The 18,012-nt window shown below is 38.4% G+C and overlaps 1 protein-coding gene across 6 annotated transcripts in view; it reads right to left on the bottom strand.

Annotated features, from left to right (window-relative positions):
• PIK3CB (phosphatidylinositol-4,5-bisphosphate 3-kinase catalytic subunit beta) overlaps window positions 1–18,012 on the bottom strand; it is a 108,607-nt gene that overhangs the window by 12,079 nt on the left and 78,516 nt on the right. For all 6 annotated transcript variants that reach the window (XM_089509262.1, XM_089509264.1, XM_089509263.1 and 3 more), the window contains 6 exons: window positions 16,516–16,637; window positions 14,972–15,115; window positions 11,267–11,366; window positions 6,893–7,071; window positions 5,663–5,772; window positions 5,252–5,330 (listed from right to left, as the gene is read on the bottom strand). In XM_089509262.1, the coding sequence (XP_089365388.1) occupies window positions 5,252–5,330; window positions 5,663–5,772; window positions 6,893–7,071; window positions 11,267–11,366; window positions 14,972–15,115; window positions 16,516–16,637 (734 nt within the window). The remainder of the gene's footprint in view (window positions 1–5,251; window positions 5,331–5,662; window positions 5,773–6,892; window positions 7,072–11,266; window positions 11,367–14,971; window positions 15,116–16,515; window positions 16,638–18,012) is intronic.

The raw sequence follows: 18,012 nt of genomic DNA, 5'->3' as shown, positions 1-18,012 counted from the left end.
CAGTTCAAGCTGTGCAGCTTTCAAGGTGTGCAGTGTGGTTTGGTGCTTTTGCTATGGCCAAGTGGGAAAGTGGAATTAAAGCAGCTCTCTAAAATGGTAGATTTAATGTTGGGATGTCAGTTGGTTAAAGTGGAGGAAGTAATTACCATAAATTTGAAAATTCAGAGCCCTTCCTTTTCTTGAAGTGGGGAAGCAATTAACTTAAGTGAGCATGAATTAATCACTATAAGCCTTCCTTGGAACATGGAGCAGTTCTCTTTCTCAAACACAGGAGAAGATTTCCAAGCCTCATAGTACTCCCTGGCTAGCCACTTCCAAGTCTCTATGATGCTCTATTAGTCCACCAATAATCATAGAGTTCCCGTTGCTTCCAAGAGCTTCTTGTGCTACAGTTACTGAGTGATTGCTGAGTAATCAAAGTATGGTAATTACATTAATGATCCTCTAGCTAATTACAATTAAGAATTGATTAAGGTTTACATTTATTTATTTATTTACATTTTAATTAAAAAATAAAATCAAAGTGTGATTATGACCACTTTGCTGAAATATTTTATGCATGTATGTGTGTGTATTTACTTATTTGTTTTATTTCTATCCTGCCTTTCTCCCCAAAAGGGACCCAAGGTGGCTCACAATATATATATAAAAAAACAACAACATGTTTAAAAACAATTAAAATAATCTAATTAAAAACACTAGGAGGTTAAGATTTAAAACATACAAAAGTTGAAAACATAATTTAAACCACCCCCATCACCCGCAATAAAACCAGGCTTGTATCATTTTAAAAAGCTTGAATAAAAATGTTTTTGCTTGCCGGAGGAAGGCCAGCAAGGGGGGGGGGGGGCAGCCTAGCCTCCCACGAAAAGTAGTTCCACAGGGTGGAAGCAGCTACCGAGAAGGCTCTCTCTCATGTCCTCACCAGGTGAGCCTGTAATGGTGGTGGGTCTGAGAGAAAGCCTTCTCCTGAGGAGCTTAGGACTTTTTCTACATAGTTTGTATGGAGAGATATGGTTTCTCAAATAGTCTGGACCTAAACCATGTAAGGCTTTATAGGTCATGACCAGCACTTTGAATTGTGCTCAGAAATGAACCGGTAGACAGTGAAGCTGTTTCAATACAGGAATACAATAAAGTGGCTTTTGGTCTCAGTGTAGTTACCCATCCCTTGCTGTTGTGTGACAGGGTTGGTTGCGTATGGGTTGATAAAAGTCAGAGAAGACTTGAAGGCACAAAGCAACTGATTTTTTTAAAACAAACTAACTGAAAATATATGGTAGTTTTTGTATGCTTTCAAGTAATTTCTGACGTATGGTGACCCTATCAGTGGGTTTCCTTGGCAAGATTTGCCTTTGCCTTCCTCTGAAACTGAGAGTATGATTTGCCCAAGGTCATCCAGTAGGTTTCCATGGCTGAGCAGGGAGTCAAATCCTGGTTTCTGGAGTAGTCCAGCACTCAGACCACTACACCATGTTGGCTCTCATTATCCATCCTTGGCGTCAAGGTATTATCAGAAAAGCAGCTTCGTTCATATACCACTTCATACCACTTCTAAACAGTCTGTCAGCAGTTTACAACTGTAAGCTAACTGCTCCCATCAAGATGGGTATTCATTTTAGCAACCTTGGAAGGATGCAAGCCTGCATTGAGCCTGAGCCCCTGGTTGGTATTGAACTCACAACCTTGTGGTTTGTGAGTGAGTGGCAGCAGTACAGGCATTTAACCACTGTGCCACCAGGGCTCCTCAGAATGTGTCACCACAGGCCAGGTCACAACAGTTTTGTTTTTCATAGGAATGAGTCATTTTGATAATGTTGGAAGATAAAATATTCTTCTGGTTAATGAACATGACTATTATAATGGGCAGATACACTTAGGTAGATAGTATTCACTAGATGCCATAGCTTCAGAATTTCCTTCTTCATTGGAAAGGAATACGGGAGTAAGTTTACATTCTCAGTTAGAAAATTCTTGAAGAATGTAACTTTCTCAGAATAGTTACAAAAGTGCAGAATTTTAATAATTACAGGATGACTTGCACATTCTAATTTGCTTGTCTACAGATTTGTATTCCTTCACTATCTTTAACTGAGAACACTTTCAATACTATTCAGGTAACTGCATATTGAGGTTTTTCAAGAAAATCTTGGGTAAGTGTCTTCCAGAAAAAGTAGAGAAATCCCACAGCAGGACTTAAGGCTCCTATATTTTCTCACAGGAGAATAATATCTCACTATCTATGGTGCAGTGACATCAGCTTGACTGGATGGGATCAGATTAGTCAAGGGCACTGGCAGAAAGCCCATCTGAGCCACCATTGCAGGTGCTGGCTGATTTAACTCTCCCTAACAGTTTCTACCATTGCAATCAATGGTATGTATCAAAAACATGTGAGTCTCTGCTGGTGTTGATTTAGCCCATTTCTTTATTCTGGTTCATCATTTCCTGAGAGGTTTTGTACATAACCTTTGCACAGCTTCATCCTCTTCCATTTCCTTAAGGCAACCTCAGATAAGGGTGACTCAGAGAAAGTGTTTCTAAGTGTTTCTCCCAGATTCACTGCTTATTGCCAAGCGAGGTGTGTGGGCTGGGCTTGATTTATAGGCCCCACCCTTGACCCTCCACTAGGGAGGCAGCAAATACAGAACTCACGATCAGTTTTTTTTACAGCTGTCAGAGAGGGAGACCCTGCCCTAACTCTTGGCAAGAGTTAGCATCTTATTTGTTAAATCCAAAAAAAAATCTCAAAATATTTTTACTGTTTCCAAAGAGATGGTAAATCAGTATTTGACTTTGCAGCAAATGAGTGCACATCTGTTTATCCTGAAGAAAATAATATACTTCCTGAACAAATCTATCTTCTTTAAATTCTTCTGATATCACAGACACAATTAAAGGGAACCTTCTCATGAATAGCATATTTGCTTGATGGGTCACTTGTTTATAAATATCTCTCTTATCTGTGTGGGCTATTGCTGTGTGCTTGGAGTTCATTCTGGTTTGTTAAACACCCACAAAAAATATTTTAGAGATGATCTCAAGCTCACCACCTGGTATGTCAGAAATACACTTTCTATTCTTATAAAACAACACACACAACAACAATTAAACCATCTTCCAAGCCTTGCACAATTATAGAGAGTAAAGAATTAAGAATATAGCTTAAAAAAAGTAAATTTCTTCTGTAAGAAAAGGCAGGCAAGGAGGGATGGGAGACAAATGACTAGACACACATTTTTTCTGGATTTGAATTTATAGCAGATAACAAAAGGAACATTGAGTCAATGCAGTGACAGTGAGTGACAAAATATTAATTCCATATTAAGATCATTACTAAAGGTATCTAACATAAGAACATTTATTCCTTCTTCTTTTCTTTCCAGGGATTTGGGAACTCCGCTGTAAAAGCCACTGTGCATTTCCCTCCCTGCAAAGAGCAGCCTTTTGGTTTTAGTTTTACAATGGTGTAAAGATCTGGCTGTTGTTTTAAACAGGCCTACAGTGGAGAAGGGAGGAAGGAGCATTGTCAGCAATAGTCATATCTAGAGCCTCCCGTACCACTAGGGCTAAGCAAGTCACACCAGAATATGAGGTTGGTTAACAATGTTGTTTTTTGGAGGTGCACACTGTACCATTATGAAATCTGGAACATGTGACAACTATCACAATATTATAGTACAGAAGCTCACTTTATTGGTTTAAAAGCCAAAGGTCTAACACCAAAATATAGGAATAAATATGTACAGCTACTTCTTTTGTCCAGTGCTCAAACAAACTGAGGAACTGCAAACATCCTAACAGAAGTTCATCCACCAAAAAAATTGCCTATCAAGGTACAGTCAATTTATATCTTTATGACTGCCATTCCTCAGCACACACGTGAAAAGCAGTAAACTAGTTATTTCCACTAGATGTTTACTATCTCAGTGCTTTGGCAATAAATGCTTTGTAGATGAAGCAACTATAATGAAGTCACCTCCCTACATATTTTCTTCATGCATAACAAACGCATGAAGGGTGACTGACTCAGGGAAAGCTACAACACTGTGTCATTTCTTTGCACTACAATAGTCAAGGTAGCCAAGCCTTGCACTGACATTACACTTCACAGCTGTGCAAGGCCTTTCTGAAGTCACACTCTATTTTGACTGACAAGGTGAAAATTAGCCTTAAATTGTTATTCCTATTGTCCTGTCTCTCTTCATTCGTCTTTAATTTATAGAAAAGAAACTAGGCTTTTGATTTTTCAGTAGACTGACAAAGGTTTTGGGATCCCCCTCTTTCATTTGTCTTAATATGCTTTCTTCCTTCCTATATACTAAGAAGCTAGGATTTTTTCAGACAATGCAATTAGTAGCTTTTAATTCATCCTTTAATATCCTGTCACAAAATCTTATTTGCACCATGATTCAGGAATCTGGAGAACTGGGACTTCCTCATTTAGTTCAAGAGGCAATGATCTGAGTCAACATTAACAATATTTATTTATATTCTGCTTAATCTCAGGGAATCCAAGTGGATTACAGCAGTAAAATAACATACAATTAAAAGAGAAATGCATTAAAAATTCCACAATCCACAACCCTCCCCCCTAACATGAAAACACTAACATAAAAAAACATTAGAACAATCTGGAATATTTACACAAAAGGGTAACATTTGTGTGGCCTTGGGAGTTTAATATTAATTTAGTTTTGATCAGTAAGAGAACATAAAATATACATCCAAAAGACAACAGGTTACAAATAGGGTTGCCATTCCTCAGGACCTCAAACCGGGACAAATGTAGGACAAAATTTTCAAATGTAGGACACTTTTTTGTGTCCTACATTTGAATAGGAGCCTCACTGAGGGGAGGCTTTCCCTCCCAGCCTGGGCTCTGGCCCCGCAGCAGCAGTGGCGACGACACCGGAGCTCGAGCGGGGAGGGAATCCTCCCCTCAGGGAGGCTTCCCCCCCACCTGAGCCCCGACTTCACTGCTGCGGCGGCAGGGGCAGGGCTAAGGCGGGGAGGGAATCCTCCCCTCAGGGAGGCTTCCCCCCCGGCCTGAGCCCTGGCTTCGCTGCGGCAGCGGCAGGGACGGGGCTAAGGCGGGGAGGGAATCCTCCCCTCAGCCCGGGGGCGGGCGAAATCCCGGGGGCGGGACCATGCAGACCCGCCCAAAACCGGGAAAGTCCCGCCCACAGGCAGGATATGGCAAGCCTAGTTACAAAGAACACAGAAATTGTGCAACTGTAGGCAATCTTACCGTAGATCTAGACCAGCCTCCTTCCAAAGTAAATCCATCAGGCGTAACATCTGGAGCGTCAACATGTCTTGCCTGAGATCTAGAAGAAAAGAAGATATGATTTCATTAAAAAGTAGCTGCTAAGTAATTTGAATTAAAGGGTTTTAAAGACCAAACAGGGTTATATGAACTGCAATATCATTGGTAAATTAAAGGAAAGTTTTTCAGTCTGCTGCATAAGAGAGTTTAAATGAAGTCAGCAAGAAATTCCATTTCCTTTCCAGGCTGCTTTTGGCTACAATTTGTACTACAATAATGGGAATACTCCAATACATCTTTGTTCATCAAATCTATGAGATTCAGTGTTAAAATGTTGGGGTAATTATTGAGGATAAGATGAAAATTGTAACAGTAGAAATCTTTTCCCCTTACCATCTCCATTTTTAAAGATGATTCCCACCAAATCTCCACCAAACACTTTGTTATTGTACACTATCCACAAAGGCTTCATTTTAGAGTCCATGTATTTACATTTCTCCACACTAAAATGAAAAGTGTAATAAATAATTATTGGTGAGTTAAGTAAGGAAATCAACAAGCCACAAAATGTAGAAGAATGGAATAACTCTGATGGTAATTGCATAATAAAATCCAATCATTTGGACAAATGCCTTGCAAAATGCTCACTTTGCTGCTACAATATCAGTTACACTTACACCAGAAATTGGCATGTTACTTGCATAGATCTTGAATCTATATCTGGCAACCACTAACTCCAAGAAATCAAACAACGATTCATATTTACTCAGAAAATACATTTTATCCTTGCTATACAAAATCAGTCACTTTTTACTTCTGCTGAAAAGGTTCTCCCGAACAGTGCTACTCATAGTGGTGGTCCATTGACCAGTGCCAGTTTGTAAGTTGTTGGCTGTCGGTCCACAGTAAGGTTTCACAAAAGAAACAACTGTAGTCAATGGGCATAAATATGCAAAACAGGGAAAACACCCTGCTGGTCCCTTTATACTCACTACAGTGAAAGAAAGATGCTGCCAGTAAGGGCCTGAACAGACAGGCCAAAATAAAGCTGCTTCGGGTCACTTTGGAGGTATGCTGTTTAAATGACACATGCATTTTAAGAGGCCAGAAGTCGTGCCAAAGCTACACTCCAGTCCTTAGGACTGGAGCATGGCTTTGGTGCAGCTTCCAGCCTCTTCAGATACATGCATCATTTAAACAGCATACCTCCAAAGTGATCCGAAGCAGCTTTATTTTGGCCTGTTTGGCCTCATAGTCTGTTACTTTGAGCACATGCTCTCTCTCTCTCTCTCTCTCTCTCACACACACACACACACACAGAGCAAGAAACTGTTAATTTAAAGGTGGCACATTATTACTGGAGATAGTAGGAGTATACAATGAAGTACCAGAGTTAATCACAAAAAGTCCAAACTCAAACTGACATCTTAACCTTAGAAAGTCAAAGATTTGCTTACATGGCTAGGCTGAAGCAAGAGGGAGTGTCAGCACATGAAAAAAATGCTCCCTTTCATGCCAACATGTCTGCTAAGAAAGACAGCCAACAGAAGTCAAAGAGCAAGAGCCTTCTGCCTATCTGTTTCCACCTAAGCATATGTGGAAGCAGAAAACCACATCACTTACTAAAGTTCTGAAAGCAAAACAGAAGGATTCAGAGGGGACTGGAGATCAGATAGGGCTTCTTTGTATGCTCTTTGTTTTAAACAGGTGTGCATTGCTTCTTTTCCTTTAGCTCTGCTTTGCTTCATGGCATTCAGTTTTATTAGATTATTCAAAGTTTTCATCTTGTTCAGTGCTTCGACCTGAAATAAAAAAATAAGGCATGAATTCCTAAATCTTTGCATAGTGAAAGGTCAATGGACAATCTAAGTCATAAGTATTATTATTTTTTTTAAAAAAGACAATTACTGCCCATATACAGAGTCACTTCTCTTCCAAGAGGTAAAAACAGCTTTTACTGAGTGCCTTCATCTGAAGGTATTTTTATACCTTAAAGAGAATGTCAGTGTTTGTGAGGTGTAAAAACACACCACATTCACAAGACTGTGCTTGTCAATACATAATGTGGGGTATTCCACCATATTTATACATTCAAAGCCAGAAAACACATGTTTAAATGAGGTGAAACATTCTGAGCAGCTGTTAGCCTTCCTAGTGTTTTTATAAAATGTTACCAAGATTAATGCAACAGATTTGTCATGGCTGTTGTCTGTTTTTTAAAAAACACAAAAATACAAACAAACCCCAAAATTGTGTATATTGCAGGTGGCTAAAATTCAGGGACGTTGGTTACATTTATGACAATGCCATAAAATGTCTACCTTATAAGTTTCTGTGTGAATTCTGCAATGTGACTCTATAGTGCTCAAATGCCTACCAAATCTCTACCATCTTAGGTTAAATTAAAAGGTACAGGTTTGCTCTGTTACGAAGTCAAAGAGCCAGCATTGTCTGAAGATGAATGCTGTTACCTTTCCACTGAAGTTGTATCTATTTATCTACTTGCATTTACATGCTTTCAAACTGATAGGTTGGCAGAAGCTGGGACTAGTGACAGGAGCTCACCCCATCATGCAGCACTTGGGTCCCAAACTGCCAACCTTCTGACCTTATGAGTGTCAGAATTGGTGTCTTAACCACCAAGCCACCATGTCCCTCCATTTTAGATTAGAGTTAACCAAAATATCCTGGGAATAGCTAAGGCCTCAGACAGTGTCAAAATTCTGGCAGAAAAGGTTCCACTCCTACTAAGACAAAAATTTCGTTTTAAATCTTCCTTAGTGTGTGTGTGTGTGTGTGTGTGTGTGTGTGTGTGTGTGTATATATATATATATATATATATATATATATATATGGGGCATGGCTGCAAACTGAAAGGCTTGATGAATCAGCAGCCAAATGTTCCCAGCAAAACAAACCTACATAGCCCCAAATATACAGTGTTCTTAAATCTCTGATAGGCAGAATTCCTTTTCAGGTTCAAGCCCCTGAGTCATTGCAGCAAGATATTCTCTTACTTTTAATACTGCCACTTAAATTCAGTAAAGCATTAAAAAGTACAGTAGCAGTTTCTGACAATGCTGCAGTGGTTTGAAGCCTGAAACTGTCTTATGGATACAAGACAGGATGTGGTGGAAGCTGTATGGGGTTTGATTATGGAAAATAGGCCAGAGAGATCTGTTAGGTCAGCCATCTGTCAAAACCAAAAGCTCCTTGTATTTCCACAATTCCAGGAGCTGTGCAAACATCAGCAACAAGGGAACAAAATGCAACCTGTGCTGGACAAACAGGAACTTTTTGAAGTATTTCTACTTTGAATTTCTTCCGTGTTTGCACAGTTGGGTGGGGGTTTTTTGCCCTTTCTTTGACTGCACTGATATGCATTTCCTATAAAATGCCCAGAAAATGTCACAGCCTCCTAAATCTATTTCCAAATAGTTTTAAGGCACACCCATTACTTTTTAAGAGTTCTAATAGTGAAAAATACATTTGCTTTTGACAATGGAAATAAAAAATAAAGACACTATTTTCAAATACTCCAATGATAAATAATTTTCTTTTGCAATACAGATACCATTAGAGTTATTAATATGATACTGAATTAAATTAACTGAGGAAAAACCAACAAGAACATTTAAAAGTACTATATTTACCAGTCTCCTAGCAATTATAAGAAACATCATTTTACAACTGATTTAGTTATAATTATTACTTGTTTGTACTACAGGAGCAGACTATCATCACTACGTCAGATGCTGTATAATCATAACACAAACACAGTATTAGAGGACAGAGCTTTCACAGGCAGAACAGCTGAAACCAGCAGAAAGGGAGCAATGTTTCCCTCATCACTGCAACACCCCATGTGCCCCCAAAATAGCCTCTGGAAAACTGTAAACTCTCCAAAGCTGGTTATAATGTAGCAAACTGCAGGAGGGGAAGGGAAGGAAGTTCCATCAGCAGAATGCTTGATTTACCACAGAATGTGTAGCCCAGTGGTTCTCAACCTGTAGGTCGGGACCCCTTTGGGGGTCAAATGACCCTTTCATGGGGGTCGCCTAAGACCATTGGAAAACACCTATTTAATTACAGTTATGAAGTAGCAATGAAAATAATTTCATGGGTTTGGGTCACCACAACATGAGGAACTGTATTAAAGGGTCGTGGCATTAGGAAGGTTGGGAACCACTGGTGTAGCCCAAAAATGAGAGACCTCTGACTGACTACAGCCATTACACTGGCTATCAACTTGGAAAAAACTTAATACATACCCTCTTTCCCCACCGCTTAAAAGATCTGCAGAGGCTTACCGACTGACTTCATTGTGGAGCTGTAAATCTTCCCTTTTCACTTTTGAAAAAACTTTTTCTGAGGGGCCACCTACTCCCACATGAACCTGCCTACTTGACATTATTCTGAGTAGCACTGCCCAAAGTATTCTGAATTAGGATGGCTCAGAGATGGGAAAAGTTTATTTCTTTTAACTGAAAACCCAGAATCCCACAGTTACCATGATTAGTGATCCTTGACCAAAATGTCCAAAAAGATTTCCAAGGGCTGGAATGATTATTTATCAATAACAGCATCTTGACTATGACAATATTCTACTTCTTCCATTCCATTTATCTCATCATCCAGCTCCCTGTTCGGCACACAACTCCCTCGCTGCAACAGAACCACAGGCTGCATGTTCATTTCCAGGCAGAATTCAAAATGACTGTTGTGACCTTTAAAGCCCTAGTCAACTCAGGTCCAGGTCATCTGAAGGACTATATTCTCCTATATCAGTCTGCTTATGTTTTGAGATCCTCTATGGAGGGGCTTGTCTCTGTCTCACCATCCTCACAGTTATGTCTGGTATTACAGGGCTGTACCTTCTTGGAGGTTGCTTCCAGGCTCTAGAATTTCTTTCTCAGAGCACCTTTTCGAAAAAAGATTAAGACATTTTTATTTTGGCAGGTCTCTGAACAATGACTGCTTAAGGAGACTGTGCCTTGCAAAACTGTGCTGTACTGTCTGTGTTTTGTTTATCTGTTGTTTTTACTAGCTATGTTTTTAAACTGATTTTAATTTTATGCTTAGTTTAATGATTTACTTATCTTTTGTATCTCATATATTTTAGCTAAGTTTCTTATAACTGTTTTAAGCTGCCTTGAGTCTCAGACTGGGGAAAAGGTGGAATATAAATAAATATAATTAAAATAAATAATGATAATCTTAGTTAGATAATTTTTAGTTGTGGTTTTAGGGGTCTTATTACTTTTGATTATTTTAGCTGGAATATTATTGTATTGTTTTTACAATATACCACTGTAATCTCTAAATCATATTTACAATGTGATACTGTTGAATATGTGCAGTCCTTAGGATTTTGAAATTTAAGTAAACATGGTCAGTCCTTAATACATCACTTTTAAACCAACATGGGATTAGGTTTCCCATGGTGTTTTCCACATTTCTGAGATGCAGATGTGAAAAATACAATAATAATAATAATAATTTTTATTTGTATACCACTTTTCCTCCAGATCAAAGCGGTTTACAACATACAAGCTACATGTCACAAAGCAATACAATACATCAACAGTGACATCAGCGATCTCATACAATTAAACAAAAATCCTCTCTCCCCCTCAAGATGATGGTCGGAAGGAGGGCTCTTTTCTTCTTCCAGGCGAGGCCTGTTGTTGCTTGCCTGCCTCTCTCCCTCTCAAGATGGTGGTCGGAAGGAGGGCTCTTTTCTTTTTCCAGGCGAGGCATACAATCATGTATGTATGTCATACATACATACAATACAATGATGTATGTCAGAGCCATATCACATTAGTCATACACACACATTTCTGTAACATGGGAGCACAACATGAAGCACTCACTTGTCTGGCCATGTGCATAAAAGTGGGCTTCTTGAAATAAGAGTGTCATGCATTAAGTTGTCTTCATAAGCAGTTGAAATATAATACTAACATGAAGGTAAGGTTTTAAAATAGCAAATACCTGTTTAGAAAGTACTTTCATGTGAGCAATGCTTCCACGGCAGTAAGCTTCAAGTATTACACCAAACTGCACTGAAATTGCAGGAATATGCACTTCTGATCTACAAGAAAAGATAATACCCCACCATGTATGAATGATCTTTTAGAGCCATTTTATGCTTAAATAATTTTTTGATGGATGTAAGTAACTGCTGTACTTAGCAAGAACCACAGAGTTGGAAGAGCCATTATGTGTGTTACAAACACACAAACAAATTAACTCAAACCCAGGTGTGTATGTACTCATTCATATGGAATAGCCTGATACACTTGTGTTCTAAACTCCTTTGCAAAACAGCTCTTGATCCCAGTTTCCAAGTTAAGCACCTATCTCTCGAATAATCTATAGAAATGAGCAAAGTGTGTAGATGTTAATCCTGTGATCTCCTCATTTTAAAAAGAAAACAGAGAAAACAATGAAAGAAAATGTCATTGTGTCTCACCTGAAAATTCTCTCTCTTCTTCAAGGTAGCACATGTGTGCACGCACACATGAAAGTGTACATATATATGGTATGCCCACACAGACAGTTAGCTAGAGGGGAATTACACTAAATCCAGGAGATAAGCTTTAGAAGAAATCTCCTCCACTTCCCCTTCCTCATTATGATTAATTGACTACAAAATGGCCAAGAGAAACAGGAGCGTAAGTCCATGCCTGCTGGGCAAAACATCAAAAAGGGTGGAACTTCAGTTGTGGGAATCAGAAAGGTGAAGGAGAGTAGGGCAGACTTGACCCAAATTTTAGGAGACATTAGTTGGTCACAGTTTTAATGCCTATGTACAAAACATAGGTTCATGGAGACACTTGATTCAGTGGGAGAAGTCAAACTGGAATTAGAAGATCAATACTGTGATAAAATAGAAGGCTCTTGGATGGAGGTAACTCACTTACTAAATTGGGGAATGGTGTCCCCCTTTTTTTCCCTTGTGATTGGGAAGAAGAGATTAAAGCTAAGAGACATCTATTACACCTTCTCAGGAACTGATGGGAAAGTAGACTCAGGCTAACTGGTTGGTGGTTCTCCTGCTCTCTCCTCAGCAGGATGTGATAAGGATGGTTTGGTGCGAGGTGAAGCTAGCAAGCCCTGCATGAAGTATTCTGTGATGCTGATCTGAAGTGGAAGGGGCATCTGGTCCCATTTCATTTCAATATTGAAGATTCAAGATATACTAGGAATAGGAGACCTGACCACATCAGCAGGATGTGCAAGTGGCTTAGTTATAATCACCAACAAATGACACAAAACATATTCTGTTTCTTATGCAAAAACCTATGTGGAATAGGGCCATGAAGGAGGGTTACAAAAAAGCTAAAAATATTTTATTTACAAATTGAAGCCAATGTGTACAAGTATGGATTTAATATGTCTATAGATTGTAGTCTAATTGCTTATTGCATCACAAAAACAAGCTGACACATAGCAAGAGGAAAGCGGCTTACCTGTCCACATGATGAAGTAGCACTTCCGTTCTCCTTTTAGAGGGAGACGGTTGCAAAAGCATACCTTTTTTTCTACTATGACAAAAGACACACTTTTATTACTTTCTCCCTTGTGAAGAGAACCAAAATGCTTTGAAAGCATGTGGAGGCATAAGGAGACAGCTGTTTTTGTCTCACTGTGTGCTGGCTTACTTTTGTCATGCAATAAGGCTTTGACTAATAAACCTATTAGTCAATCTATGCAGGAAAAAGATCATTTAGAATACCTCAAAACACCATCATGGCGGCAGCATTATGCTGTGGGGATTTTTGCTCTTGGCAAGACTGGGAAACTGGTGAAGATTGAAAGCAAGGCAGATGGAGCCAAACTGAAAGAAAACCTTCTTTTTTCTGGGATTGGAGTGGAGATTGACTTTTGACTAAGACAATAAATTCAGAAAGTAATACTAGAGTGGTTAAAACATAGGCCTGAATATCTTAGGTTCTTCAAATGCAATGGGGAATCTGCAGGAGGACTTAAAAGCTGATGTTCAAGAGTGGTCCCCAACCAAACTGACAGAGCTGAAGTAATTTTTCAAACAAAAATAGACAAAAAATAAAAGATTCAAATACAGAAAGTTGATAGACATTTCCCCAAGACCTACAGTTTTAATTGCTACAAAAGGTGCTTCTACAAAATACTGAGTCACAAAGGTAAATACTATGGAATTAACACATGACAGCTTACTTAACTTTTGTGGCCCAATAAAAATACTTTGCACCTTGACAGTGCTGAGTTACTTGTGTATATTAAGTGGTAACAATACCGATTAAATCCATTTCACTTCCAAGTTGTAAAACAACAAAATCAAAAAATGTCAAGGGTCAGTGTGTGAACACTTCTTCAAGGTACTGTAAACACTTTACATTTATACAATTTTAATAATTTATAAAACTGATGCACAATTTATACTTATCATTGTTTGAAACCAAACAATAACAAATAATTTGTTTAAGGTGTTTTCAGTTTTTCCAAAATACATCCAAAACTTAATCCACTCAAGGACTTTTGTGTATATAATTATGCTTGAGTATCATTTTGCTGAATTGGCAGCCACAAGCATATGCTAAAGGTGCATCTAGTTGGCCATCCAAAGAGAATCCAGTCAGTACTTTCACTGATTTAAGTTGGATGCACATTTCCATTCACAATCTTAGCAAACTAGTCTTGTATTTATGTCTAAATGTATCATTTCATTCTTGATTCTATCTGTCTGTTGTCCTGCCCTTTGGTGAATGGGGCATTATAAATAAATGTTATTGTTAAACCAAACTTATTCTCAAATAAAAGTTTCTGAACCTTCCAGGTTTTCAAAGGGGCTTGCTGTCTGGACCTGCCCATTTTCCCTCCGAAGGGAGCCCACAGTAATCAAACTGCATGGGCTCCCTCCGCTTTGAAAAGGACCCGCTAAAAACAGGTTCTTTGGGGCAGGCGGGTAGGGTGGATGTGATCAGTGTGCCACTGGCGCACTGTGATGCAAGTGCAGTGCCCAAAGGTGTGGATGCGGTGCTGCACTTGCGTTGTGCATGCGCGCCATGTGTGGATAGCATACATGGCACCGTTCATATGTATTAGGGTTCCAAAGCATGCGGATGCCGTGTGCTCTGGAACCCTAATTTCGGCGCCAACATGGCACTTTCAGCTTGTCTGTTTTGGGCCTAATTTAATGATAATACATCACCTGCCTCTCCCAGAAAACACCAGGGACCAGCAGAGACACTCTGGAGGCACAGGAGCCCAGCTGTTCCCCCCCTCTTTTCCCTATGGTCCTAGAATTTAATGTTTTAAGATTATGTATCATTTATATTATTTTTAGGATTGGGATGGGGGGTTGAGAATGGGGATTATTTTCTATTTTACTTGTTTTGTTCATTTATTGCTATGTAATTTGCTTTGTTAATTTTATTGCTGTTGTGAATTGCTATATATTTTTGCTATTTATTGCTATTGTGAATTGCTTCATTATTTTATTGTTGTTGTTTATTTGCTTTGTACTTTTTTATTGTTGTAATCCACCCTGATTCCTTGTGCTTAGGCGGGCTATAAATAAATCCTTATTATTATAATTTAATGAAGATGCTACTGATTCAATAGGAACTAAACGTTTGGAATCAAGACTTTGCCACAAGGGTTTTGTGCAAGAAACCATGTCTTTGGAGGCATGAAGATATCAGTGAGTCTTACCTTAAATGCCAAAACAGCATCTGTCCTATCCTTCTATTTGCCATTGCTTTCTCTAGCAGGAACCTAGATAGGGCACAGTCGAGAAAAGGTTCATATTTCAGTACTTGCACAAGCTGCAGAAGATATTGAGCAAGCTCTTCGTCACTGAAAGAAGATAAAGAAAACTGGGTAAATGAGTTTAATTGTGATGGAAGATGCACTAAATGGAATATATTAATTACAGGAAAGAAAATATGCAACACAAAATGCATTAAAACAGAGAAGTTAAGTGATTTATAAGGCAATATAATATACATAGATAGTAAATGGTAATAAAAAATAGAACAGAACTTCTTTCCAGATATTGAAAGCTATCAACAACAGCGACAATATTTATCATCATTCATTGGGAATCCTTCTGGCAAAAGGCTGCAAAAAGAATTAATATGAGTCACTTATTTGCCTTAAGAACTGTCAGGCAAATTCACTAATCCCAGTGTCCAATCTCCTGTACTTGTGGCATCTATATAACAATGTAGTTTGCAACTGATCAAGTTAAAATGAATGTGACAAGTAATGATTATTTCAAAACAAAAAATAGTTAATTTGTTTTAAAGAAACTTTTGAACTACTACTGGTGACAGAGCAAACTATTTTAATAGTGGCTACTATTTAATAGTGGCTACTATTTCTTCTTCCATGCATCTCATAAAAAAATATTACTACTGCTGCTCTACAAAGGCACATCAACAAAAATCACCAACAAAACAATTTAGGCTTTATTTAGGCACACCAGAAAATGCCCAGAATTAATTCAAAAACATATAAGGACCAGAGAAACAACAACATTTCAGAGGCCAATCTAGCCCTAACAGAGCAAACTGCCTTGTTTACATTTTGAGGAAGTCAAAACATTATGTTAAAAATCTAGCCTTGAAAAAAAACACCCTATTAATCACATTCAGTGCACTTGAGAAGTCAAGGACATGAGGAACATAGAAACTTTGCCATTGATAATAACTGACTTTTTCCTGGAGGGAAAAAAATGCATTAAAACACACTAATATATGTACTCTAACTAAAAAACAAGAAACAAGAGCAGTTCCTTTGAAGCACCCACATTTCAATACTGGTTATCAAACTAGATCTACACATGTAATTGCATGCTCAGAAGAAGGTCCCACTGTAATGGAACATTTTCCTAATTTGTATAGGATTACCACCATAAGATATTACACACATACAACTCCATTCTAGGAGGACCCTTTGAATGGTTCTTCTACTTCACCTCTCTCTGTATCCTCCCAACATGATAACATTTGTCCCAGATAGCAAAGGAAGATGACTTCTCAGTTAGACACAGTTCCCCAAAGAAGGATCACCCACTTTTACTCCCCTGATATTAGCAGGAGAGTGGGATGATAACTGGGCACACATGTCATAAAGGCAGCTGACTTCCTAATTGGAAGGATGAATTTCAATTTGCACTAAAAGTCATGGTTTCTTGTTGATGATACACTCTGATTGTTGGATTAACAAGTGTAACAAGAGACGGCAAGACTCACCTCATTTGCCTTAAGCAGCTCACTGCATATTCTCTTACATATTGATCTGGATAATTGAAATCCAATAATTCTAATGCTTCTCTGGGAGGCAGTTTGGACCAAATTTGAAGAAGAGCCTGAAGCTGTACAGAAAACAGAGACATAGTTCAAGAGCAAAACATAAGAGGTGTGTTTTAATATTTTCCCAACAAATGAAGGGGAAATGTGCTTAACATGAGCCATAATTTAATTTTTTGGCAGTTCTAGGTGAAACCCACTTTTAGCACCTCATTTTCATGCTGCCTGAAGGTACGAAGGAAAAATTACTCCAACTCTCCTGTATAATTGCTTTTTCCTACAAGCAAGGATGAGAACAGTTTTGAATGCAGCTCGTGATGAAGATAAGATACCATCTCCATGTTAGAAAGACTTTCCTGACAGTAAGATCTGTTCGACAGAGGAATACCCTCCCTCGAAGTGTGGTGGAGCCTCCTTCTTTTGAAGGTTTTTAAAGATGGCTACATGGCCATCTGTTGAGAGGGTTTTGATTGTGTGCTCCTGCATGACACAGGGTTGTACTGGATGGCCCTTATGGTCTCTTCCAACTCTATGATTATGTAACAGATGAAAAATAGTTGAAAGAACACTGGACATTTGGTTGGTATCAGAGCAGGCACTCAGGTTTACCTAATACTTTTTTAAGGGAAGAAGTGATGACATCTGATGGCTAGCATCCAAAATATAATGTAGCTACCTAAACTGTCTGTGTGACCTGGATGCAGACAATTTAGTTCAGCCCTGTGGAATTTCACATTCTTGAAACCTTGGCAATGGCTGGCAATTAATATAGCAAAAAGCCTAGCTAGTTTTGCATGGAGAACTTTCATAAATATCATCCTCTTTTCTAGAGAAGATATGAAGAGGTGTGTGAGATCTGAAGGTGAAGGTGCAGGTTGGTGGATGGGAAAGAGAGAGAGAAAGAGTGAGAGAGAAGATAGAAAGTAGAGAATGAAGGTAAAGGAAGGAAAGGAAAGAAAAATAGTGAAAAGAAGGAAGGAAGGGAAGGGAAAGAAAGAAGAGAAGAGCAAAGAAGGAAAAGAAATAAAGTAAAGAACGATGATATAAAATTTGGAAGATATTTAATGAGAAGTGATGATATATAGAGAAAAAGAGTTGATTAAGGTGCTTACTAATTAAATTAATAACTGGGTAGAATTTAATAGGAAATGACATGGAAGATAATTGGAGTAGTAACAAATGTATGGTAGATTCATTATATGCCTTTTTGGTGTTCTTTATTGTCCTCTCTTATTTATGTATATGTATATTTGTATATTTGATGGTATGTTGAGTGTATGTTGTATGTTGAATGTTTGATATGTTTGTTTTAATAATAAACTTTTTTAAAAAAAACCCAAAATAAATAAATATCATCCTCTTTTCTATGCAACAATCTGTGGGTATTGAGGCCTGTCTTTTATATGAGTCTTGGATAGCCATCTCAATGTCATTTACTAT

Source organism: Sceloporus occidentalis, unplaced genomic scaffold (genome assembly GCF_023333645.1).
Source record: "Sceloporus occidentalis isolate IW3139 unplaced genomic scaffold, rSceOcc1.0.p SCAF_2, whole genome shotgun sequence".
Taxonomy (NCBI): domain Eukaryota; kingdom Metazoa; phylum Chordata; class Lepidosauria; order Squamata; family Phrynosomatidae; genus Sceloporus; species Sceloporus occidentalis.
Note: the sequence above shows the minus strand (reverse complement) of the source record. Positions and strands in the feature narration are given on the sequence as shown.